Source organism: Cyprinus carpio, chromosome B13 (assembly GCF_018340385.1).
Source record: "Cyprinus carpio isolate SPL01 chromosome B13, ASM1834038v1, whole genome shotgun sequence".
Taxonomy (NCBI): domain Eukaryota; kingdom Metazoa; phylum Chordata; class Actinopteri; order Cypriniformes; family Cyprinidae; genus Cyprinus; species Cyprinus carpio.
Genome location: NC_056609.1, coordinates 18958930 through 18986119, shown reverse-complemented (window position 1 = coordinate 18986119; position 27190 = coordinate 18958930). Strand labels below are relative to the sequence as shown.

General features: G+C 37.1%; 1 protein-coding gene and 1 long non-coding RNA gene across 9 annotated transcripts in view; both read right to left on the bottom strand.

Moving 5' to 3' along the window:
• LOC122139436 overlaps positions 1 to 22170 on the bottom strand; it is an 84166-nt gene extending 61996 nt beyond the window's left edge. For 6 of the 8 annotated variants that reach the window (XR_006156287.1, XR_006156289.1, XR_006156285.1 and 3 more), the window contains exons 1-4: positions 2149 to 2258; positions 559 to 868; positions 261 to 370; positions 44 to 172 (exon numbers count right to left, since the gene is read on the bottom strand). This is a non-coding gene — a long non-coding RNA (uncharacterized LOC122139436). Of the gene's footprint in view, positions 1 to 43; positions 173 to 260; positions 371 to 558; positions 869 to 2148; positions 2573 to 21990 lie in introns of those variants that run through there. The other 2 variants (XR_006156288.1, XR_006156290.1) reach the window with 2 other exon arrangements.
• Positions 22171 to 22438: 268 nt separating this feature from the next.
• Positions 22439 to 26888, bottom strand: ly6pge (lymphocyte antigen 6 family member pge). Its single transcript, XM_042737080.1, has 3 exons — positions 26389 to 26888; positions 23702 to 23818; positions 22439 to 23391 (listed from the first exon to the last, which is right to left on the bottom strand). The coding sequence occupies exons 1-3, from the start codon at positions 26447 to 26449 to the stop codon at positions 23195 to 23197; spliced, it is 375 nt and encodes a 124-aa protein (XP_042593014.1). The 5' UTR covers positions 26450 to 26888; the 3' UTR covers positions 22439 to 23194.
• Between the last annotated feature and the right edge of the window lie 302 nt (positions 26889 to 27190).

The following is a 27190-nucleotide window of genomic DNA, read 5'->3' as shown; positions in this document are numbered from 1 at the left end:
CTAAATTAATTTGCATAAAACTGTCACCTCAGTGACTACTTACTAGTAAACAATAAGAAATATCCTTTGGGCTGGTTCTCCCACTTCTTTTAGTTTACATCTGAGCAGGGACTGCACAAACGTCTGCTGTAGCCAGGCAGGTCACAGAACCCAAGGCATGTTGCTTTGTTCTCTGTGGCAGTGTTAAAAACAGCATTTGTGACAACTCCGATTAAGTTGGAGCCAAGGATGTTCAAACAGAGACTGATAATGAAAGTAACCTCCAGACTGCTGACTCTGTGAACCCCCTGCTGTAACACGGCCACTATCTCCACTTGCCAAGCAGGCTTCCATGCTCAGCAGCGCTTCAGGGGAGGCCGCTCCTCTGACACTGCAAAGCAAACCGGATACGAGACTGAGAAAATAGGATGACTCCATCGTACCCAAAATAGAACGAATGTCAGATGGAGTCAGAGCATTTTGGAAAAACTTAATCTGTGTGTCAGTTTATCAGCTATATGACAGAACTAGTAGCCAGGTTTGCATGACCAAACAAAACATGGCAAAGATGCAGCAGACCTGGAAGCAATGTGAATCCACAGAGACAAAGGAGTAGAGCACCATCCAGTCATTTTTCAGTGCACTCGTTATGATGGCAGCCAGCGTTGGGGAAAGAGCAGGGTCAGAGAATTGTGGAGTGAAAGCCAGACCCTTCCCAAGGTCAGTCTTGTTCAATACATCACACCACCTCACCCTGTGGCCTCCGCAAGCCGACACACCATGGCCACATACACATGTCAAAGAAGTACTTCTTGCCAAAACAAATCACCCAGAGGGCACCCCAACCAGATCATTCCTCTCAGCTCAGGGCCTTTGTGTGATCTTCTTTCTGTTATGCAAATAGGAGAGAATGGCAAACTAAATACTGTAAATAATCATGTGCTCTCAAGTTGCAATTTTAATTCATGCAAAACATTTGCAAATTAAGCACCATCCCATGTGTTCAAGACAACAAATTTGTCACTTCTGGGGAAACTGGCACAAATGCAACTGTGGCTAATTTATTAGATGCAATAAATTACGGTTACGGTTTAGTGCATGCAGACAAAACGCAATGAAATTGACAAACTGGACAATGTTTGCTAGTGATCAGTAACAAATGTCTGGGAGCGACAGAATGTCAGACATTTCTAGGAGGTCATAGCAGCCAATCATTTTGATGACAGGCTTTGGCTCTGGCATTTGAGATTGGCCAGATCAATGTTTTCTTATGTATGAATGACTTGCTAAGACAAAGTCACTTGAGTTTATGCATAAAAAGCATAAAATTTATACTTTATAAAATAAAAAAAAGTATAAAATGAAAGCATTAAAAAATAGAAGTATAAAAGGTATACAAAAATGTAATCTAGGTAAATATTATTAATCTGGGTAAATTTAAATGACACTATTATTCATTATCATGCTTGCACAATTTAACTGATTAAGTGTTAAAACTGTATTAGTATAGGTAGAAATTCATTTTAACCTATAGATTAATAAATGCTATAAAAATATTGCTTATTTCACAAAATTTTATTCATTAATTTATGTTAACTGTTCTAAGTTTATATGAAAATGTTTTAATTCATATTTTGGAAATTAAAATTTCTTCTTGGCAATTCCATCCAGCTTTTAGTAAACAACATCATAACATTTGCATACAAAATATGTGGATGGAAACCTACCTGGCTATATACACAGAGAGAGCCAATCTAAAAAAAAAAAAAAAAGAAAAGGAGGAAAGAGCTAAAATGACCTATGTATGTCTCTGAGGGATACTGCTTCCAAATCGCATTCTTTTCCAGACCGGTCCGTTGTTTTTTCTGAAGGAAACTTTGCACGATAAATGTATCTGCTGATCCGAGTCGACCTACTTTTTTGCAGATTACACTCTAAAAGAAGATTTTCCTTTTATATAACCCTACAATGCATACAAGTATTTAATATTTTCTTTTCCTTGTCTCCATATGTGCGTCCTTCTAATTTAGGGCCTCTTTGTTTGTCTTTAATCACGATAATAATAATACAGTATAACAGCGCACCAACAACGGTGCCAACCAGGTGTTCAGCAGAAGTGATTAATATTTTCTATAAGGTCACAACAAAAGCTAGTTTCAGCTGTGGCACCTTTTTCCAGGAAAATGTCTTTCTGAAGCAGCCCCAGCTTCCCGGTATCCACCTCAGCAGTTCACGAGCCTCCACTCTTCAGATTTCCAGCTGAAACCCAATGTGGAGTCAGTTTCCTCAGAGACCTCTAACAGCTTTTTGCATTTGGACAGAGGGGTAACCACAAATGCCACAAACTGTCACTGACACCATTATGAAACTCAGCCCCTTCTGCATGAAGTAATACACACATTCAGCGCTCACACACACTCATATCCGACACACGCCCTCCCCAAACCCGGGCCATTTATTATTAATACAAGAAATCATTAAAGAATCCTAATTGGTGATGTGCTCGCGGAGTCTCCGAGGTGTGCAGGGTTCTGTCAGTACTGATCTCCAGCCTTCCAGTCTTTTGATAAGATGACAGGACACCCTGCTTTCATGTGCTCCTCCTGTTGACTGCAAAAGATGTAATTTAAATCTTCCTTTCCTTCTCCTCCCCATCCCAGGCTGATTAGCGCAAACCCGCTCCCAGACTGGCAGATGCTAATTCAGGAGCCCTTGTCTGGGGAACGTTGCCATTAGCGGCAGGTAGCACACCAACGCGAGATACGAAAACCTCCAGACGACTCGACCCGGCTGTCAATCACAGAACTAAAGTCAGTAGTTCAGCACAGCTAATGATACCTCACCAAAGTCGTGAGGTAAAACTACAGGAAAGATGAAGAACGATGTAAAAACGTAATCAGACGAGTGCTAATAACAGGGTGACCAGCGGTACAACTGGCTCTCTGGACTCCTAATAACAGTCGGTGCCCGGAGCAAGAGACCAGGGTGCCGTAAGACAACCTCGGCTGTCTAATTTCTCTCTCATTATGTCAGAAACTTCCAGTCTGATTCAAAAACTCACACTAATGGTTTAAAATAACATCAATGACGTCTGTCCCAACAGCCCCCACCTGAAAAACATAGGCTAACAAATGCGTTTGACTGTACAAAATCAGCAGTGACCGGACTGTCGGCCTGTCAGACAACACAGGCATGCTGAGATTTCAAAGAGCTTATCATTATCTAGGAATCTTAGCGATGTCTGGTTTGACAAAAGCAATCATGGTGACAGCCCATAGCAGTGTCTGACAGGGCTCTCCGTAAACCCAAAGTGTGACTGAACCAGTCGGACACTGATTATGCAGGCGTAGCACTGCTGCCAGCACCTGTCAAACCAGCTGTCTGCTGTCCAGAGGTAAATAAAAGCCTCTAGTCATTTAAACCACTATTAAAAAGATTACATTAAGCTCCAATTCCAGCCAAGGGCGTCATGAACCTATTTTTTATTATTATTTTTTTCGTGGTGTCCCTCAGTTTGAATCAGCTTGACTCTTCTGCTTCCAGCCATTCACGCACATGAAATGCTAGTTGACCTGCTTGCAACTGCGCTAATTCAAAGCCAGTTCATTACATCCGAGTCTCATCATCATCTTCTGCCGCTGGTCTCCCTCTGGTAAAAGCTATTTAAATGAGTCCCATTGGTCACTTGTTAAAAATGAGGTTCCCAAAGCCCAGTTGTACATGATTGATGGCAGACAAAAGTAGCATATCGTAGCTGGTGTGTGCAGCGGCCGTACTGTAGCGTTCGGGAAGCTACCTTGGAACTGTAAAGCTCTAAAGATAATGTAAAGTTTTTAAACTTAGCTACTGTAAATTTTCGAAAATGCAGTTAGTTACACTATAGCTAATACTAATAAGTAGCAACTAACTACTGTACCTTGAAACTAAAGGGGCAAAAAAAATTCAAAAGTAACTATCCAGTTATATAATTTATGGAGTATTTCAGTGTCATAGTTTTCTGGTACAAATACAAGTGTTTTTGATAAATAAACATTCCAAATTACAGTGATAGCATCAAATTTTAACCGATAAATTTACACTGAAATCACAAATCACACGATTAATCGCATCCAAAATATTTTGTTTACATTTTATATGTATGTGTACTGTGCATATTTAATATGCATATATAAATACATACACATACAGCATATATTTTAAAAATATTTACATGTATATATTCATATAACATACATATATATATATATATATATATATATATATATACATATACATATATATATATATATATATATATACTATATATATGCATGTGTGTGTGTTTATATAAACATAATAAATATATACAGTACACACACACATATTATGTAAACATTATGTAAAACTTTTATTTTGGATGCTATTAATTGTTTGACAGCACTATTAAAAATATATAAATAATAGGGCTGTATGTACCAAGTGCCATTTTCTGCATGTCTGTGATCTAATTTTGAATACTGACCGTGATTTTAAAAATATTAATTTTTTTTATTAAATTAAATTTTAAACAAAATTATAAAAAGAAACTCCAGATCTGCTGTGCTTTTTCATTGTTATTATTAGTATTATTATTATTAGTAGTATTATTATGAAACATGCTGCACATGTTTTTAAGTAAATTAAGCAATTATCAAACTGCAAAAGCTGTGAAAATACTGTATGCGTTATGTTTTTCATAACAATAATAATAACAACCTTCCTTATTTTATTAACTACATTGCAATTTCGTTTTTATTCTGATTAATCGTACAGCCCTAAAATCTAAAAACACTAGAATACTTAAAAGACATATTGATGAACTAAATATTCAACTATATAAAAACTACCTAGTAGGGAGTAAACTTATTTTTTAAATCTGTACCATTACAACAACCATTTGAACGAATGTAGAAATGCTACATAGAAGTACCATTTAGGACAAACTGAAAAACTAAAACACTCTACATATGAGAGAGAAGACCTTTAGGACAAACCAATTCAATAAAATGAATCTATCATTCCAGTATGAGAGCGAGAGAGACAAAAGTGTGTTTGATTACCTCAGCTTGCTCATAATGTGACATTACATAAAGGCTAATCAAATGCTGGAAAAGCTATAGTGAGCGCAGTCACGCTGCTAAACAATTTAGTTAGGTTAGTTATTCCCCAACAAGGTTTGTGTGTGCATATCGGTGCATAATAAGACTCAGTCGCGGGGTGGAAGGGTCATTGAAGCTGCTGCGATACACATCAACTAATTTTCCCTTGAAACGCAGCACAAATATCACAATAACACACATTTTATGTGTACAGCCTCCCAAGAGATGGTGCTGAGTTTCATCCTATTTGCACCCAGAGTGTGAACGTAGCACCCAGGCTGACAGTTCCATTTCTCCATCTCCCTGTGGTCAGACTCATGGAGCAGCAGGTCACGGAGGCTTCAGAGGTGGGTGCAAGCCTCCAGATCGCCTGGAGTAAGGTTTGCAATTAGCCACTCACTCCGTAGGACTGATAGAGGAGAGACGGGAGGGTTTGCTTGCATGAGTGTGTATGTGTTAGAGCATGTGTTTAATGCTAGGCATGTGTGACCGGGGGTGACAGCCTGGTTTTGGGAGGCGAGAGGAGAGATTGAGTGCGCTGTGATGGTGCCTGGTGTGTCACAGTTCTGTTGGTGAGAACAGCACCTCAGGCTCTGCTGGTGATTGCTTTGATGTGAAATGATTTCACTCTACCCGCCGGTGGAGTCCGCAGACCGTGGGCGCTTTTCGATGCCACCAGGACCTCGCTTAAATGGGCTCGCTAATGTTAACTCGCACACTCAACACGCACACCTCTACAATACAAACTGAGCTAAGTGAGAACACAGCTGCTGTTCTGATCATCAGGTAATGTCCCTGTAGGACAGACCCGGCCCATCAGCTTGAGAGGTGCAAATGAAACACACAAAGGGTGACGACCGTGAAGGGTGGGAGACACACGAACAGTCTATGAGCTCAATGACACAGTCTTCTAAAAGATATTAACTGTGAAGCAGTCCCTTCTAGCTAAGGGATCTTTTAACTTTACTATAACTCCACCTGGACTCTCAACCCCCAAATTAAAAAAACTAGAGGGGAAACTAGAAAAGAAGTCAAAGTACGTACAATTAATAATTATTTATATATAATAATATACAGTATATTAAACATTTAATTATATATAATTTATATACAGTTTTTCTTGTTTTTAGTGTGCTCATTGGTTCTATAGGGCTCAATTCCTGAAAAAACCCTTTAATAAAATACATTAAAAAGTGATTACAAGCTTTCATGGTTGCATTTCAATACTGATGAAGCCGGTAGCTAATTTTCTAACTAATTATATGGTCAAGTCACCCAGGTGTGTGAGCATATGTGCGGTGTGCATATGTGTTCCGGTGTGTGTTTGTGGATGCGCTGTGCTGCTGGAGCACCTTGACTAGGGTGGAGGTCTCTAACAGACCGCCAGCATCTGCTACAGTTCAACACCGCCCTGCCCAGACACCGTGAGTGAAGGTGCAGGTATAGCCATCAATTAGATTTTAACAAATGACTTTCTAAGTGCATTACCTAGCAGCTGCTAAATCGGTCAACCCCTCCCTTTCCCCATCTCGGAGGGGACAGCAGAGAAAAAAGCAGGAGATAAGAGCTGAACATTTTTCCCCTTCTTTTCCACAGTGTTTTGTTCCACATCACGGCCAGCTGCTTGTAAAGTCAGCTATGGCCAGGAGCGCAGAGCGGTGGATCGAGAGGGGGGACCTAACCACATCTCTGGGGGCCGAAACGGGAGGTAGGGACATGGTGACACGTACTACAGACCATGTCCACCCCAGGCTAAGGCCGTAAAGGCCACTCGCTTTCTCTCCTCCTCCTTCTCAAGATATGTTTAAAGAGACAGTTCACCAAAGAATTTAAATTCTGTCATCATTTACTAACCCTCATGTCATTCAAATGATTTTGTTACTTCGGAATCAGAGTATCATATTATAAGCACTGTGAATCATTTCACCAAAATTAATGATAAAAATGTTCATTAACACGGGTTTTGATGATTTTATCAACAATAGGACTATGGTAAGCATGAGACGAAGACTGTTGAAATGATCTTCGACCCTAGATCTGTAGGGGATCACAGTCCTGTAACGAAACATGGGAAATTAATTGAACAGGTTTCATCTCATAAATACAGGGTTCCCACGGGTCCTTGAAATCCTTGAAAGTTTGTGAATCTGAAAAAAAATTTCAAGGCCCTGGAAAGTTTTTGAAAATAAACATACATAGATACAGGTCCTTGAAAGTACTTGAATTTATTTATTTCTGGAAAAAAATCCATATTATTCCCTCTGATCCGCTAATGTGTTATTTCGCCAACACTTTGTGGCCTATGTATACTAGCTTGCTTGATTTACGTTAGTTACGTGCATTTTCCCGTTGCATTAAGTGTTTCCCCGTAAGGTACGTTGCCGTGACGTTCACACGTGCACAAACTACTACTATGGTAAAGTTTCATAGACACACCGTGAAATTAATGTTGAATTTCTTTGCTTGTTAAGATCATGTAAACCCATGAGGCAAGAAAAGCTTAAAAGCATATTCAAATATCTTAAAACTTATGGTTACATGAGCCTAAGCTCTTTTCAATAAAATCTATGCAAAATAGGGTTGCCAACCATTCCGTATAGCCTAATACGGTATTGTCCCATACTTAAGGCTTCAGAGAAGTGTTCTGTATGAAAGCTATATGGAATGCAGTTTGTCCTGTATTCCCAGGCATACGCTGTATGGCCATCTAGACCATACAAATAACAAATTAATCATTCTTTTTGCACAAATAATTGTTTGAATTGCAAATGTAGCCACTCAAGGAAAGCTTTAAGACCTTGTAGAATCCTCTGCCGTCTGGTTGCTCCCACTTCACAGTGAGTGGGGCTCACGCTAACGGCAGTTCCCTTCAGCATCCATATTTTGATTTTGCAAAATCAGTTTGGGTGAATGCAAAGAACGTGATTATTGATCATAAGCACAACATCCAGCTAGGCAAGAAAACATGCAATCTACCTGAGGTAAGACGTCTTTCAGTATGGTAAGTTAATGTTGTTAAATACAGAAACAAAATTACACATTTTTAAAATTGTAACTTGCATATTCCTAAACCTGACCTCATTCATATTGAAAAACAAATTCAAGCCCAAAAGAAGCCCAAACACTCCTAGTTACCTTTAACTGAAAATAATAATAATAATAATAATTTTCATGATTTCATAGGCTATATTGTTGCAATAACATTTTAGTTCAAAATTTTAAATGTCATTGTTTAAAAAAAAATGCTTTATTGATTGAAGTTTCATAGATGTTCAGTTGTTATCCTTTCAAATTCTATGCCATATTGTATATAATTTCACATTATATCACATTATATTTCACATTATATATTCACCTCCTGAATTGCTACACCACAGTCACAATTCTATAAAGGTTAAATTTACTCAGGCCAATGTTTTGTGTATAACATGCGTGACATTTTTTGAATTACATTATTTTTTTAGAACAGTTGTACATAGGTTAAGCAAAACAAATGTGATTATTTCTGAGAACCTTTTATATGCATACTTAACTGTAGACATGAAAAATGACATACTCTATGTGGTACAGAAAAAATATTTTAAGAGCGTCCCTTTGTCTTACCCTTATTTTCCTATAAAGAATCACAGTTGTCCCTTATTTTCATTTTCTGAAGTTGGCAACCCTAATGCAAAATCTATATCAGATCATTTTAGAATACAGTATAGAATATCAGATCTCTGTCATATGGCCAAAAATAAATGAAAAAAAAAAAAAAAAAAAAAGCTTTTTTGCATAGTTATGTTTGACAAATGAAAACTAACAAAGTATCTTACAAGGAAACACAATGTAACCTTGCTCTCACTTTGAAATGTGTCCTCACATTAAGTCCTTTAATTGGAGGGTATTGGACCTAGAAAGTCCTTGAAAGGTCCTTGAATTTGAAGTTAACCAAGGTGTGGGAACCCTGTAAATACTTGGGTGTTTATTTGGACAATTCGTTATGTTGGTCTACTCACATCAATAGTCTGTGTTCTAGATTGCAGCAGACGTTATATTTTTTTGCAAAGGTTGAAAGTATTTGGGGTAAATCAGAGGATTTTATTTCAATACCATTAGTCTGTCGAAACTTGTTCGACTACTATACTACTTTAAAAATTGTAGGTTGGGAAGCGAAACAACCTATTCAGGAGATGTACGAGGTATTTGTGTTAAGACAAGCTAAGAAAATTGTTGCCGATGATACACATATTTTATATGAGAATTTTAATATGTTACCCTCAGGTAGACACTTAAGGATTTTGATATGTAAATCAAATCGCTACAAAAAATATTGCCAACTTCAGAGAAATTATTGAATAGAGAATTGCAAAGATGAACATTGAAGCTTTTTAAAATATTAATTTATGCATAAATTATTGAATGTTGTACTGTGTTATGTGAATTGTATTGTGTTCTGGCCATGTCATGGAGTCCAAGACGAATTTCACAGAAATGGGATAATAAAGTATATTCTATTCTATTTCAATTAAAACATACTCTTCAGCATAATATGATAGAAGACACAATAACACCTCAACATAATAAATCAAATATTTTTGAAGATAAAAAAAAATCTAGTAAGAATATGACTTTCAAATAATCTAATGATAGTCAATGTCAGAGATTGACCAGTTTGAGCTGTATGATGCTCAAGCTGATGCACGAATGAACAGTAAACTGAAGCAATTTGTTAGTGTCTAACGGGTTAATTAGCTCACCAAAACAAATCTAACATATACTGTATACAGAAGAGCACAACGCACGCACATTCTCTCTCTCAATCTATTTAAAGCATATTCACACAAACGCTTCCCTTCAGAGCCATATATAAATCGTAAACTTTTCTCATCTTTCACTGTAGTGCATTTGTGGAGCCTCTCCATTTCTCTAAGAGGCATAACAGTGTGACACCGACAAAAGTTCAACGGCTTTCACTTTATCACAAGTTTCTGAGTCACACACTTTCAGTCAAGGCAATATAGCAGTAGTGATTTAGCTGAAATGACACGTTGCCATAAGCTTCCACAGACACACAAAGCCCAGTGGTGATAACTGCTGCCGTGAAGGCCATATTTCAGCCTTGTTATCCTCTTTGAATGATTTCACCAAAATGTTTTTGTGCCACTAATGGCACTGTAGGAAGCACTTAAAAGCTTGCCAGTATGAAATCTGTGACATTCAGAACTGAACTCCAACTACTGAAAGCTTCCCTTTTTACTCTTTAGAAAGACATTCTGCGAGTGTGACTTAGACTTTGCTATTTGTTTGCGCAATGAACAGCAAGAATGCATGAGATGTTTCTCCAAAAGCACGACAGACTTGCCACTAAGACCTGGGTTGTCATAGTTTTATGCCAGCAATGAGCTTCCTGAATAGTGCATTATTCCTTATCTCTCACAAAAACAAATTAAAACACAACATTCAGCTGCAGCCTAAAAGGATGAAACTGAGCTGAATGAAATAGTCTTACTCAGAATCTGATTGACTGCAGTGCATTTGCTTCACATGTGGCAAAAATTATGACAAATACAGGTTTTCCTCAATGGCTCAGACACTAAAATCCATTCTACAATCCTAAACCATAACATCATTTTTCAAAAGAAAGACTGCAGTATATACACTATTTGTGCATTTCACAGAGGATATAGATGTCAAACTTTTTTTTATTTGTCAACTTTAAACTGAATTTAGCATTTTACAATGTGGTCTTGTAGAAAGATTAGAATAACCATTTAATTTTTTTTATTAATAAAAAAAAGAAAGAAAGAAAAAGAAAAAAAGTGGGCATTTCATACCAGAAAGGAGGGAGACTGCTAATCAATGACTACATAGACATATGGCAGTTTGAGAAAAGAAAAGGAACGTTGATTCCCAAGACTACAAAGCCAAAGTAATTTTATTTTATTTTATTACTTTTTTTTATTACATACACTGACAAAACTTTTACAATAATACAGAAAGTAAATATGGTTTAAAATGTATTTTGACTTTCAAATACTTTGGAAGTGTGTCATTTAATATCTGATGTAGATCTTCCCATCCAACCTGGCAACTGAATATTAGGTTTACACACTTTTTTTAACCATGCATGTAACTGGTCTTTGACCTCTGACTGAATACAAGGCCAGTGATATGAATACAGTCCCCATGTTGATGTGTTGTACAGGAATTATATGTGCCATCCCACAGGCATCTTCCACTGACAAGCTGTCTTTAACTACTGCATAAATAATAAAAAGATATATATATATATATAAAAAAAAAAACAATCACAAACAAATCACAGATTCACAAAATAACCATCTCTGGATGAAGGCTGGTTTAAACATGGCATTCTGTAGAGAGCCACTTATTCTGTGAGAGAAGCGAGTTCACAGATCCTTCATGTGTGTGCTAGACTTACACACCCCAGCTTTTGTTTATTGATAAAATTAGTGTGGAAATTAATTTCCACTGCACAGACAGTGTGGCCTCACCTTTGAGTCTGTCTCGCTGTTTGGAATGTGATAAAGCAGAACATAATTAAATCATTTATAATGAATTTTTACAATTGTAAGCCATATTTTGTTTCTTTAACTTACAAACTTTTTAATTATAATTTTTAATGCATAAGCCTCAGGCGTCAAACACATCAAGATTGGTGGTTAAATAATTAGATGGTGGCCCACATTACATATATTACATTTTTAGGACATGCTTCATGCTGTCCAATTAGCCAAAAATATGGCACCCAACAGCACTCTGCTCTTCCACTCTCACCTGTCTTCAGGGCGATGAATCATCCCTCTTGTTATGACTTTAAGTATATATACTGTATATGAGGACAATTTCTACCTGTTTAGCACTGGATGGGAAATCATGAGTCTTAAACTGTCTACTTAAACTGCTAGAAAAGGGCAAACACACTTTTGTACACAAGTGCTTACTGTTTATACTCACATATGAGGAGTGTGGAATTAAAATGAAGGTTTTGACAGGCTTTTCCCAGTGAGGTGTTGTTATTCCTGTCACCGTCTGGCTTCTCGGTCATTTGGGGTGGGCTTTTAATGCCTGCTCAGAGTTCATTAGGAAAAACACTAATGGTTTAACGGTTTTAACTTACTTTAGCTGTGCATACAAGAAATAGAAAGCAAACAAAATATTCTAATTACAAAAAACAAACAAAAAAAAACAAGCAATTTGTGCTTAAAATGATTCATTCATATGCATTAAATTAAACTATATTTTATACAACAGTTAGTGCTGGTACTCAAATAATTGTCTGAACTACTGATACACAGTGATGAGGATTTTTTTTTTTTTTTTTTTTTTTTTTTTGTAGGTTACATTATGCCAGTAGACTTTTCTTCATAAGTGAGTCATTGAATTATTCATTCAACAGAGTCATTCAACAACACTAATGTATTCAGAAACTAAACAATTGTTTTTATGAATAAGTCAATGAATCATCTACTGATTCACTCAACTGATTAATTCTGGAAATGCACAATATTCATCTGGGACTTTTTCATCGGCAAAGCAAAAATAGACAAAGTAGCTGCCAATAAAATGCAGGTTATTCAGTAACTGTTAAGGGGCATATCATTATTTTTGTAAATGTGCTGTTGCTCTGAATATCAGCCATTATTTTTTTTTTTTTTTAATAATTGGAACAACAGCACTCTTACTTGTAGGATATTGCCTACAGAAAGATTAAATTATAGAATATAAGCAAACATGTTTAATTACATGTTTAATTACCCTATACCTTTTACCAACCACTGTTTTTAAACACACTGATTTTTTTCTAAATGTGCTTATGCACATCTTACCATTATTTCACTTCATGTCTCTAATGATTTCTTTTCAAAAGACTGTATGACTCGTGAATTTCTAAGTGTGAAACAGCTGTTGTGTGAAACATGGGACACACAAACACACTAAAGTGTCTGTGATTTTGCAGAGCTGTTGTCAACACAGAGACTGTTTTAAAAACACAAGCGAATCGAACGCACCCCATCACCTTGGTTACAAACATCAGCTTTGTCCACTGACCAGAGCTGAGTGAAAGGATTAAAATTAAGCACATTAAAAACTTGAGTTAATTTAAAGCTTGAGAAAATGACACCACATCCTGAGAAGACAGAATGGATCACACAGACTTTTCACGAGTTGACGTGGCAAAAAAAAGAAAAAAACTGAACCGCAATGGAGTGTTAATTTAATTAAAATTACAAATGCGCAATTTCTTAAATGAGTCACGCAGTTCACGATGCAGAAGCTGTATAGAAGCACAAAAGCAGATGATCAGCCGATGGGAAGATTGGAGCAGTCACCCCAAATGTGTGTGTCTGCTACCCCTAGTGGCATTGGAGCAACACCACACAAAACCAGAGAGAATAATCCCTGAATGCTTCCCCTGACTCCTGTGACCCCCTTCAACCAGGCTACATGCCTTTCTCCCCTCTCTTCTCGCACGGCTCTTATAACCCCTCTTGCCTCCCCACAGAGAGTAGCTTAGGTCATTACAGTGTGCTGTCAAAACCTGTGACTGCTCTGCGTCAGAGGATTAGGAGTAAGAGAAGAAGCACAGTCTTCATTTTTTTCCACCTCCTCTTTCCCCCTCCTAAAGTTGACCTCTCACTGTGTTTTGTAGCTACTTTCACAGTGGGTTCCATTAAGGCACAGAGGATAGGGGCACATGGAATGCACGGATATGGACAACAGATCAGGATCAGGATTTATACAGCAAGCTTGTGATTATTTCTAAAACATTCCAGCTTTGTTGGGCATAAAATGATTTGAAATACCTAAAATGCATTTCATTTTGTAAAAACAAGAGTTGTAGTGTGTAGTAAAAGCTCCAATATAACTCAAATCTGTCCAGCGTCATTTCACTAATTTAATTCCCCCTTCTTCTTCCCATTCTTTCTTTATCCATTATATCCAAATGAATTAGTTTAATACAAGACTGAAATACTGAAAAGTAGAGAAATAGTTATTATAATTTATTTACCAGTCAATAAAAAAGGTAAAAATTACAAAAGTAATGTTAAAATCACAAACAATTTCAGTTTTGGTGAAACCGCCCTAGCTTCCAAAACATTAAGAATAGATATAAAGTCTGAATTACAGAACGAGTTCTTCTTGTAACAGAAGACATGATCCATCCAAGCTGCCATCTGAGCAACAGCTACACCTTATCAAGGTTACGTGAGGGGGGTCCTTATAAATTGGCAGTTTCTCATTAAGTGTAATGTCAGCCCACTCAACAGGCGTGCAAACATAAGATGAGTCCAACAGAATGGCAGGCTTTCCTGTGCAAGAATAAGAGCCAAGAGTAGGAGCGTATCATAGACAGATACATACTAATGACAGGAGTCTGAATATATCATCTCGTAACTGTCTGCTAAGGTCTGTCATTGTCTACCAGCCCTGCAGGATCTACCAGCCCACTGCAGTCACTGGATGAACTGAGTGGGAAGGAGACAGAGTGTAAACATGCCGGAGCGGAACCCGGGGTGAAACCGCATCTGTCAGGAAAACTTTTAATGAGGGTTTAAATGCAACGCCATTTACGTCCTTAAACAGGGGGATGGGAACCTGCAGAGACCGATTTTAAGGGGATACTGTAAATCACACTAAAATCATTATTTAGTCACCCTCATGTTGTTCTGAATGTGTCTGACTTTCTTCTGTGGAACACAAAATAAGATATTGTGAAAAACGTCTCAGTTTCTTTGTGTCCATGACATTACAGTCAAAGAAGTCCAATGTTGTTTAAGAGCCCAGCATATTGTTTGTGTTTCTCAGAAGAAAGAAAATCATACACGTTTGATAAAGAGTTTTATGAGAGTGACATCCAATTGAGTGTGCAAATAAGATGCTTTCCTTCTCATCATCATAAAAGGAAAAACATGAAGTTTCTTTTTCATTTATCCAAAAACGTCTGGCCTAAGATAGCATCACGACTTAAAGCCTGCACTTCATATTAGTTTAATACGCCCGAGAGCTTACTTGAAATAAGTGTGAATCAGCTTGCTAACAAAGGCCTCGGGTGCGAGTTTTTTCATGCAAAATACTTTTCTGAAAGCCCTATAAATAGTTCTGAGAGGCTTAAGCTCCACTCTCTGTAGTTTTCAGCCAATGGAGGCTGATTCAGGCAGAGCTCTTTCAGTACTGTAAATGCCAGCAGTCTAATGCTCCCTTATGTCCTGCAGTTTTCATGCCCTCTGCTAATCCCAGTTTGGACTCGAAATACACTTCTGCCTGTTCCAGAAAAGCTGTAACTGAAAAAGATAAGAAAAAGAAAAGTGATATGACCTGCTAAGTGCATCGTGCGACAGGTAACAGCACGCTATCTGGCCTTGTGCTTCAACAACGCAGCAAATCAAGTTCATTTCTAGTCCAAGAGATGAGTCATGTAGAAGTTGGCTAGTCAGTTGGACGGTTAAGAACATGGCCAGCTGTGCCTCCTCCATTATGGCACCTGGCAGCTGCTGTGCCATGCCTCCGTCTGTTGGTAGCGCCAGGCTCCCCGTTCTCGCCCAGTGCCACGGGGTACAGACTGCACAGGCCTGAGAATCCTGGCCCGATGCCCGTCACTCTCCCCCTCCCTGCCGGTTCCCTTTATTATCTCATGGTATTCCTGTATTTGCTCTCTTCTCTTTAAAGGACTACATTACTTCCACCTCCACAAACTTGTCAAAACCAATTTGCTCCCCTATTATCCCCTGAACTGATTTCGCAGTGACCTCCTCTCTCTCCCCCACTTTGCTCACCCCTTTCTCCTAAACCCATTGCATCTCTCAACTAAAACCCCAACACGACCTGTGCTCCAACTAAACCGAACACCTCCCCCCTCAATTCACCCTTCCTGAGTTGGGCTTTACCTGCACAGCCCCCTTCTTCCTCCCTCACTATACTCCTTTTCTCCGGATTTACTCTGCAGTCCTTTATCCTTCCGGTCCAAATCTGGAATACAAAACAAAGGAAGAGGAGGGCAACTAACGCAGAGTCTGAGGAAACACGCTGAAGCTCCATAAAGGCAAAGAGAACATAATATACTTGACAGCCTATGATGGAAGCGCAGCTCTGTCACCCCTTCATGGCCTCCCCTTCCGCCTCCCTTCAATTAGCGTCTCACCAGTGACAACATGGAGGATCTTCATTAGGGGAGAATGCTCAATTATATCAGTTGATATTCGTTTCCAAAACTAATTATCCCAGTTGCATGGCATGGCTGACTGAGCCTGCCCCTGCCCCAGGGCGCAGCGGTTACTGATGTGACTTGGCTTTGGTTGGGAGTTTGGCTCCACTCCATCCGTGCCTTTTTTATTTGCTCTAAAGTGGCTAAATACATCCTCTACATGTAATTCTCATTTTTCAGCAGGTTTAGTCTGGCAAAAACACATAAGCGCATTAGCAGACACTGATTGGTAGGTAATCACTTGCTGCTTTTGTAGTCATTTTCATTCTTTTGAACACCAGCATTACTATGATTATTGACACACTAACTTAAGTGCAAAAATACAAACTAACATTACCAGGAATTAAACTAAACTAAAATTAAAACTTAACTCCATGTTTCCTAAACTAACTGAAATAAAACAAAAACTTATATCCATGTTTCCTAAACTAAATGAAATAAAATACAAATTAATTTTAGTTAGGTTTTTGATGCATGGTTTTTAAAAAACGTTAAACTTTAAATACAGTGCATCAACTTGGGAGCCCTAAAACCCTCAAGTTAAAATAAAAACCTATAAAAAACTAAAACTGAATGAAAAATTTAGTTGGTGAAAACCAACAAAAACTAAACTGTACTAAACTGTAAAAAGAAGTAACTATAATAACCATGATAAGCACAATAAAACATTTCTGTGAATACCAAACTAACTTTAATGAATAAATAATGTCCACACATTTATTTTAGTTTCAAATACATGGTTTCTAAAAAGTTTAACATTTAGAGCCATCGACTATTAGAGCTCTAAAAAAAAAAAAAATACATAAATATAAATAAATAAATGTAACCTGTGACATCTAAAACTAAACTGTTAAAAAATAATAATAATAATAAAAAAATTCAAAAAGAAAATTCAAAACTGTAATAATAGTTGAATACAATGCTGAGCTCTCCACTTGACTACAGCGGACAGTGGGACTATAATACTTAATTACAGTTAATTTACAGGATTTCTCTGCAGTACAACAGACTAAATCACATATAATCAGATGGAAGTGCTAAAGCAGAGTCACAGTTTGGAATATTCATGGGCACATTTACCATCAACATTCAGTGTGGCCCAGAGGGGAATGAGTAAAAAGAGCCTCTTATTTATGCTGAGGAGTATTCAGATTTGTTATTTTAAGACAAACACGCAATTTTTCTTTACTTGTTTATTTATGATTTTCTAAGGGCTTTCTGAATATACAGATCTGATTAAATGAATACACGTGCAGGAATAAATGATGCCTCTTAAATATAGTTGCAGAGGAAATAAAAGTTTAATCAGCTCTCTTATTAAATCTCTGTAACACAGCAGAGATTGTGTCATCTCACATGCGTGAGATGTACCAGCCTGCATAGAACACTAATCTGGAATAATTATCATGTGAGTAAAACCATATAATTAAGTCTTTCAGAGGCACTGGTCCAAATCTTCAGTCAAAATGTTCTAGACTGAAAAAACCTGCTCTGACAGGATAGAAAGCAGTTAATTGTGGAAACCGAGTAGTCGCCTGCAGTGACAAATGATTAATCATAGTCTAAAGTGTGAAACAACATATGAGAAAAAAACTCATTTAATTAGCTAGACTTCAATTTCACAGTAAACTAATCTATAGATTTCATGTTAGATGAAAAAGAAAAAAAAACTGCACAGGGGTTTTAAACGAATTGTAACACAGAACTAGATTTTAAAAAAAATGTGTAAAATTCTGTGAAATCACATCCTTAAAAACAGTACTCTTTGCAGGTGGCTTATTTGTCAGGTGCAAAATTTCATCTTAAATCAATTATAAATTGAATATATTTCATTCTCAAGTTTAAAGTTTATGACTTTGTGTCTCTTTTGCGTGCTTGCTCACTTGCTAGCCATATTAACTCCACAGAACAAACTATTAGGTTCATTTCAAAGTAGCTGAGGCCAGACTGATTATGCATAACTCTCCAATTCCTACTCTCCCTCCCTTTCCCAAACCCTGTTTCTGAACTCACCCCCTCTGCCCCTCTTCTATCAAGCCTCTGTGCCCTCCTCCTTCACTGGTTCCAAAGCCCTGGGTCTGCAGTCCGGAGGTAGATCACTTTAATTCTGCTTCATGGATCTTTTTCAAAAAGGACCTGAGACCCGGAGACCCCAGAACCAGTGACCGCAGGCTGAACCCAGACCAGCCAGCCGGGCTCCGTGCACTCGTAAACACAGCCATCATCTCACATGCTCCCTTTTCCACCCCACAGTTTTGCTCCCTCCCAATCAGGCACAGAGAGTATTTGATTCGGCCTACTAAAGTAAGTGCCCCACTCAGTTTGTGGGATATATGAATATGACACACTTGACCCATGCTGTTGTTCAATACCTATATGGTCAATACATGGAGGGAAGAAGAAAAGCTATCAAATAATGTCCCAAATTCTCTTTTTTCTGATGTCACACCTGGCTTTCAACAGATTAGCACAATGGGCTCTTTCTTCAAAACACAAAGTAGCCCTGAATATGAGTCAATGATGTACTGTACAAAAAGTGTAAACAAAGATCTTTTAAAAACAGATGTGGCAAAAATGTACTATTTGTATCCACATTGGCTTCTTATGGGTAAATTGAATTTCTCCAAAAATGTCACGTATTGTAAATGTAATAAAACAATAGACCTTAAATGTGTACAATTAATCATTATTACAAATTTTCAAATACATTTTGCAAAATACAAACTACTTTTTACAAATATCATGAATAGTTAATTGATAAGTATGATTTCATTTTTTCAGAAGTCGTAGCACAACCTGAAACTAACCTTGCCTTGTCATAGAAAAGCCAAATTATAATACATTTTAAATAACAAAAGTCCTGACATTTATTCAGAAATGCAAAACAAGTTTATTATAGAATATGTGTATTTAAATCATTGTACATGTGAATTGCATATTCTTAAAGGGGTCATATGACGTTGCTAAAAAGAACATTATTTTGTGTATTTGGTGTAATGCAATGTGTTTATGTTTAAGGTTAAAAAAAACACATTTTCCATATAATGTACATTATTGTTGCTCCTCTATGCCCTGCCTTTCTGAAACGTGTAGATTTTTACAAAGCTCATCGTTCTGAAAAAGCAAGGTGTACATTGATTGGCCAGCTATCCAGTGCATTGTGATTGGCTGAATACCTCAAGCATGTGACGGAAATGTTACACCCCTTGCCATACTGTCATGCCGTCTCCCAACACGATGAGACAAAAACAATAAAACCCATTACAAACAAGGCATTTGTTGCATCCAGTGGGGACATAATTACTGATTATAATGACTTGTACTGTGTTTTTACGCATTGCGTATCCCGCTGCGTAAACATAAAGCCATGTCTGCATTTGTGATCGGAGAAACGACAAACAACCAGTGCTACTCTACACTGCTCAAAACTTGTGTTTGAAAAGTCAGTGGCAAATTCTTTAAATATAAAAAACGTACTTACTGGCTGTGAGTCAGAAGCGCCAGACTGTCCTTGCAAAGTATGAACTGCACAACTTTATAGAAAAAGCCGTTGTGCCACAGACGAATTGTAGGCTACTGGTTCAGGAAATAGTCCTCATCCTCCATATTCTGAATATTTGGGTTGGACTGTTCTGGAACAGTGTTGTAAATACAACTTAATCACTGATTTCTAGTTGTGTCCTCTTTTGGAAGGCCAGACAAAGTAGTTTCGCTTTCACAACGAAACACAGCATCTCCAAGACATGGCAGCAGCGGCAACAGAGAGAATTAAAGTCACGCCTTCTTTCTTTGCATGAACATTTGGGCGGCATTATGCAAATCTTCCCGCATCATGATGTAGACATGTGGGGGCGTGTTAGAATGAGCCGTTTTAGGTAGGAGTGGTTGACTCTTAACTTTTATAAAGAATATCTCTTTGGATTTGAGACTTTATTCTTTGCAACTTTACAGATCTTCCTTATGCACCAAGAGCTTATAACACTCCAAAGAGAAAGGAAAAATTGAAATCACATCATATGACCCCTTTAAGTACATGAATGAATGTTATGTCATTAAGCCACATACATGTTGGTTACACCTTGGGCCAAAACTTTGTACTCCCCAATGGAGAAAAACAAAATGATGCCCAAACCCACGAGATGGAGGAATGAGGTTATTCATCATCTTTTTAAAATTCTAGCAGTCTGCAAAAAGCAATTCCGAGAACCTAACATGATATAGTTCATGTGTGGACCAAAAAATAACGTGCAACGTGTACTGGCAAGACTTTCTAGGAGATCAAAACGACCATCATCTGGTTTCCAGCATCCCAATAAATGACACGTGGCTTAAGGCTTTCCGTAGTGAAAATGGGATTTACAGTAATAGTGTCCCTAGGTGGAAATGGATTAGACTTGAGCAGCTACCTAGGGATGATCAAATGAGCAATTTCTTTCTAGATGCTCACCATAGCAATGACCTTTACGCATGCCACAGATGGCAAGCAGTAGCATATATTTTAATAAAAATGATAAGACATTTTTTTGGATATCGTTTTCCCTATAAGCTCAAAGGTACCTCTCTGGTGTACTACGATAAGATTTCAGTGCAAACTTGGAAAATGTTAGTCAATAGACATCAGAACATCTGAAGAAGTTTTCATGGAGGAAAACTCCCATATTGCCATTTCAGGAGCCTTAAAAATGAGATTGCTGAATAACTGGAAGATGCACTCTTGATTTTACTAAAACCTCTCTAGCCTAGTGATCTGCAGCTTTACCCGCAGCACTATTAGGTCTTGTTGAAAGTGAGAATGAAATCTCCAAATAAAGCTGATGAGGACTGATGAGGACTGACACAAGCAAAGCAAAGCACAAAGTGGAACGGCCCTGTAGCATCACAGTTTGGGGTCATTCTTTATCCCCCTCTGGGGCAGCTCGTTCACACTATCACACCTGTCTGTCAAAAGAAAGACTTGCAGAGTGAATGAGAGAAGAGAGAAGATTTAACCAATGCAAAAGTGAGAGAAATAAAAGAAAAGCACTGTCACAACGGAGATCACAACAGACAGAAAGGGCAAGGTTTAAATTACAGCTTAAATAACCTTATGTACTGCTTTGACTTAATGACCAACAAAATTAAGGCTCAGAAATAAAATCTCCAAAAGAAAAATAGCCAACGCAAGTGAACTGACAATAAAAAAGGGCAACTAAGTGGTAGATATATACAGACCTACTACTGTAAATAAAAATACACCGGCCTATAATAGGATAAATAAATAAAATTAACTAGTTAATTAAAATTACAGAATGATTCTGAACGCTTCTAGCACATTTTGTAGGACAGCCCAAATTTACTACGAAGAAATTGGGCTATAATAGCCTAATAGTTAAGGCGATCATGGCTACTCTGGGATAAATCTTTGAGAAGCAAGTTTTCTAAATGCATTTTGCTTGCTTAAAATTAATTTTTGGTCACTGTTAATTGACGGATCAACCAAAAATAAGCAAGGATTAGCGTTAATCATAAATAAACACGACATAAACTCTCAAATTCTTTGAATAAATAAGCACAACACGTCATGTGGGCGCTTCCACACCAGTGACGATTAATAGCCTATTATAAACTTCAAGAACGTTGTAGAAGGTTATGTTTAAAAAGAAGTACAATGCGAGTACAAACAATCCGTCCGCTAGATGTGTCTACCTTGGCCAGGTCAGGTGTTCATGGTGAGCTCTGGGTTCCAACAGCGTCCCTAGCGTTTAACGGCCTGATTACTGTTGATTTCTTAATTTACAGCGGCACCTTGTGTTGAGTAGAGGTAAAGCACCTGAGGACGTCAGTGGAAACACTTCTTCCGTCAATCAATTCAGAAGGAATTGATTGACGAAAATGTAAATTGGGCACATTTACATATTTTTTTGTCAGTAATTATAGAAGTGTATGAATAACAAATACACCCATTTTTCATGCTTGCTGTTTCCAGACTAAATTCTAAATGAATGAATGCATGGATGGATGGATGGATGGATGGATAAAAAATAGTGTATGAATAACAAATACACTGATGAATTGTCACTGTTTCCTGACTAAATCCTAAAGAAATATATGAATGAATGAATGAATGAATGAATGAATGAATGAAAACACCCAATGAACCATAAGGAAAAAGCAGTGTTTATTTACAATCAAGCACAAAAGCCAAACAAGCCAGAGAGTGTAGTCTTCATATTCATTTCCATGTATAGAGAGACATGAAAATTAAACTACACATTCATTTACTACATATTTGAGGCTCATCTTAAAACATCTCCTTCTTCATTATACCAAACCCTTTGTTCATTACAACAAAATAGATAATTCACCAAAAACTAAACATTCTGTCATTATTTACTCGGGTACACAATTGGAGTTATCTAGTAAAATGTCCCAGCTGTTCTTTTGCTTGCAGTACAGTGAAAACAGTTGTTGACCAAGGAACTATGTTCAAAAAAACTATGTTCAAAAAAAGCTTTATAAATATTTCTGTGCTTTGGAATGACATGAGGGTGAGTAAATAATGATGGGGTTTCATTTTTAAGTGAACCATCCCTATAAAAGAGTTCATTTAGATTCATTTGGCCTACAGAATAAAAAGGTGTTTGGCTTTTTGAATTCCTAGAAAGTTTGACCAATAAATACATTTGCTTTATGCAGAGTAGAAATGTGACAAAATCTGTATATGTGCAGCTCTTTGTGTGTGTGTGCTTTATTAACCTAATACTCACTGCATGCACAATCCCATGGCAGTACACTTGCTGACATTTGCAGTGTGGTATATTATCAGTATGTATGTCAACAATCACAGAGTATACAGAGTTCCATAATGGTAATGGTCTTTAATAGCCATGTCAGTTTGTCTAGGGTAGCATTAGTTTGACAGCAGATGCCAGACGAATAACAGAAGGCCCAGGAGGAAGCTGAAGCCTGTGCTGATTCTGGTGGCGTGTCCTGCCACATTGCAGTCATCAGAGTAGCAGCAGTGAACTTTGACCCCTGGAGCTCTGTAGCCCTGGCTGTTAGCCTGGCTGCAGAAGGATTTGTATGAGCACGACTTCATTACGCCACCTAAGAGGACAAGAACGGTATGAGAGCATGATTACATATTAATGTGCCTTGATCCTCATAAGGAAGCTATAGACCTCCTGCTATTTCTAAGCTGGAGCCAGACAGAGCAGTCTGTCTTCCTTAAACACCAACCTGATCCAGTGCCTCCCCTTAAAACACACACACACAGTCGTTAATGATTTTTCTAAAGATTTATCCCTCTGTAATTTATCACCCACATCCAAGGAAATAAAAAAATGTTCTCGCCCAGTTTCCTCTCATCCATCCATGCAGGAAAATTAACTATTAACTATGTGCCCATTAAACTTACTGCCATGTCCACGGACAACAGCACATGCATCTGAGTAGCTCGGACATGTTTTAGATCCTTGGCGATTACAGTCTTCATCTGTAGAGCCCATGCAGGTGTAACACTTCAGTGCCTCACCTAAATACAGACAAAGAAGAGGCAAAAGTAATTCAACATTAAAATTCCTCAAAAAAGGCCTAAAGTGTAAGTACTGACCAATCAATATTTATTGCTTTTCTTAATTTTGTCCTGTTGTCCTGTAAAAATTAAATTTAATAATGAAGTTACTTGAGAATAAAATCTATTAGTAGTAGTAGTAGTAGTATCAATATGATGATGATGATGATGATGATACACTATTTTGTTTATTATTTTACTATTTCTTTCTTTTTTTCAGTCAACGCATTGAAATGTGCGTTCTTGTATTAAACATGATTACTAACAATAACTTTAAAAAACAACAATTTGTCAGTAAGGGTAAAGTAAAGAATAAAATTTCAAAACAAAAAAGCAGATATATGCTCTTAAAAAATTATATTTTATGCAATTTTTGTCACATAGATTTATGTAATTTAATGTTTTTAAATTAACATGATGAAAACAATCATTTAAAAAAAAATAACTCCACACAATTTATTCTATTTTCATCTTTTTTTTTTTTGTTCTTTTTACTTATTTAGTCTCTTTTTGAACTTTATGTCACAGATTAAAGAGGATGCATAAACGATTAAATGAAAGGAAATAAATATTCTGTGTCCAGATGAGAACCATGTCTCAATGCAATCAAGGCAATTTTTACTTTGTCTCACCAGTGACACAACAATTGCAAACATCCAATGCATTTGACTAAACAAAGCTTGAAGTATTTTATGCCATTTCATTTCTAGTGTGGAGACAGGAAAATGTCACTGTACTTCATAATGACACACATTTAATGATGCACACTGTTTCTATTTCCATGATGAAGCAGCTTTAAACAGCAACAAATGTGCTATCAACAAGATCTTTTTTTTTTTAATCTTAGAAGATCCTAAATGATAATCTACAAATCTTGATCTTAACTTCACTGGTCTGTGAAGTCCAAACAGAACACTGATGTTTTATCCATTTTTTCCCTTTCGTTTAACAGACCCCAGGGAAGTCGACAGAAATCACAGCAGAGGAACATGTCAGTGTCTTGTAAATGCCCAGCAGTACATGTTGTGGTTAAGCCTTTTTCATGTGCCTCTTTGCTATAATCTCACAAAAAGTGCATTTTTTTCAGCAAACATCCTTTGAAGATCAGTCCAACAAGATCAGACACATAAACTCTATGACTGTAACACCTTCAGAAACAGACATTACTTTTAAAAGTATCTGCTATGTGTGTCTTAGAACTGTTAGTTCACCCTAAATATATCCTTCTGCTGCTTCTGAGTCACTCTCTTTGATAGCTAAACCTCCAGTTTTACAGGCAGGCTATTCAGGCTGTTTGAAATTAGGGACACTTTTAAAGTATAACACCAGCATGAAGGTCACATCCTTTTTCAAAGCATTTATCGAAAACATCATGCTTTAATTCCTAAAATGGACAATAAACTGTTACTTCCTGTCTATTGAGTTGGTCTCATAGTTCCAACACTCATAACAAGAATAACAAGATGTTTTTAACAGCAAATCATTAGAATTATTTCTAGATTATCATGTGACACTGAAGACTGTAAATATTGAATATTTCAAAATGTTTAGAGTAACATTTATATAAGAAATCGTATACTCATCCATGATGTCACTTAAGACACTAAAGGTATTATTCAACTACACACACGCACACGCAAAAATGTATAAATATTTGAAACAAATCAGTGGTTTGGAATTAATGCTATTGTCTCTATTTTATTCTCCACACCAAAAACCTTATGACAGGTTGAAAATAAAGTTGTTATATGCTTCATCTACACACAACATCCATAACAAGAGAGAACAAGCAGTCTCCAGTTTCTCTATGCCTGACTTCAGCTGCCTTTTGTCAACTATATCCAGACAGTTCTGTACTTTAGCTATTGTTTGTCAATATATTTAAATAGTTTAGGATTGTAATAAATTAAAAAAAAAAAAAAAAAAAAAACACACACACACACCTACCTGATCTTAGCTCCTTAGCTGTACTTAAATTACCCCCATTTGCATTTAGTATTAGCTTCAATGTGTAATTAAAAAAGCAACTGCTTTTTCTCACTTTAATTAGCACTTGGTTCTCAAATTTCACAGCAGATGCTTTCACAGTAATGTTTTGCTGTTGAATTGTGTTTTCTACAATTACTATTTAATGCACTACTGTTTCTGAATGTACTTCATGTAGAGATTCTCTCTTTTTTTTTTTCTTTTTTTTTTTTGGTCCAGCAATCTAATAAAAATAAAGACCTGCAAACACTTTTAGCCCTCAATCTGTTTAAGGGATTGAATTTCACCAGTTATTTTCTGTTAGTCCTTTAACACCTTCCTCAAGGCAAACAAGATATTCTCAGTCATAAGGAGAACACCTCAAATGGAGGAAACCGGAGAAACTAAATGAAATAAAAATGAGGAAAATGACAAAGAAAAAAGCCAAAATACCAGAAGTCTTTAGTGAAAAGTGAATCAAGACTTGTGAGTGTGGCACACATGCAGTAACTGAGAAGAGATAGGAGTTAAATAGTAGAAAAAAACAACAAGAGAGTAGTACTTACTGTGAGCAGCGAGGAGGATGAGGCCCAGGCCCAGCAACATGAAGAAATGGAGCGCTCTCATGTTGCCGGTGGTCTATGGCTGTCAGGTTAGCACAGTAAAAAGCAGGTTGTTTGCTCTTAAAACCCCTGAGCTTAAGTCCTAATTCCCAACGGCAGTGAGGACACACAGATTACCAGCCAGTCCACTGAGGCCTGTCCTTCGGTCTTAAGATCTGAATGGATCCTCACCATCTCCACTAATCAGAGATGAGGGATCGGTTACTGTGCTCCACCCATACAGAGCTGCATGCTAGCCGGGGGTCTGATACAACTTACAGATTTCATTAAACTAATGCCTCCATATACCGTATTAGTTTATCAGTGACCAAACTCACATCATTTCTCTTTGTGACACAGCAGAACAGTGGACACAACCAATCAAACAGTTGATGCAAAGGCTACTTGAACAAGGGTAACAAAAACCGAAACTTTACCCTAAATTAATAACTAGATCAGCTTATAATTATGTTACTTCCATTTACTTATTTTTTCCCACATTAACTACTTATTTTTTTATTGTATACCTTAATTTCATTTGTTTGCATTTTCAGTGATAAATTCATAAGATGGAAGCTGTTTTAATATATAAAAATTCTATTTTTATGCATATAGTAAAACTGCTTTCATTTTATACTACTGTATATTATAGTATTCAGTAAAATGATCTTAAAACATACATACTGTAATATTTTTAGTATGTTTGCAACACCACCTATAAAATTATTTCTGTTCCAAAAACATTTCTGTTGTTTTAATTCTTCCC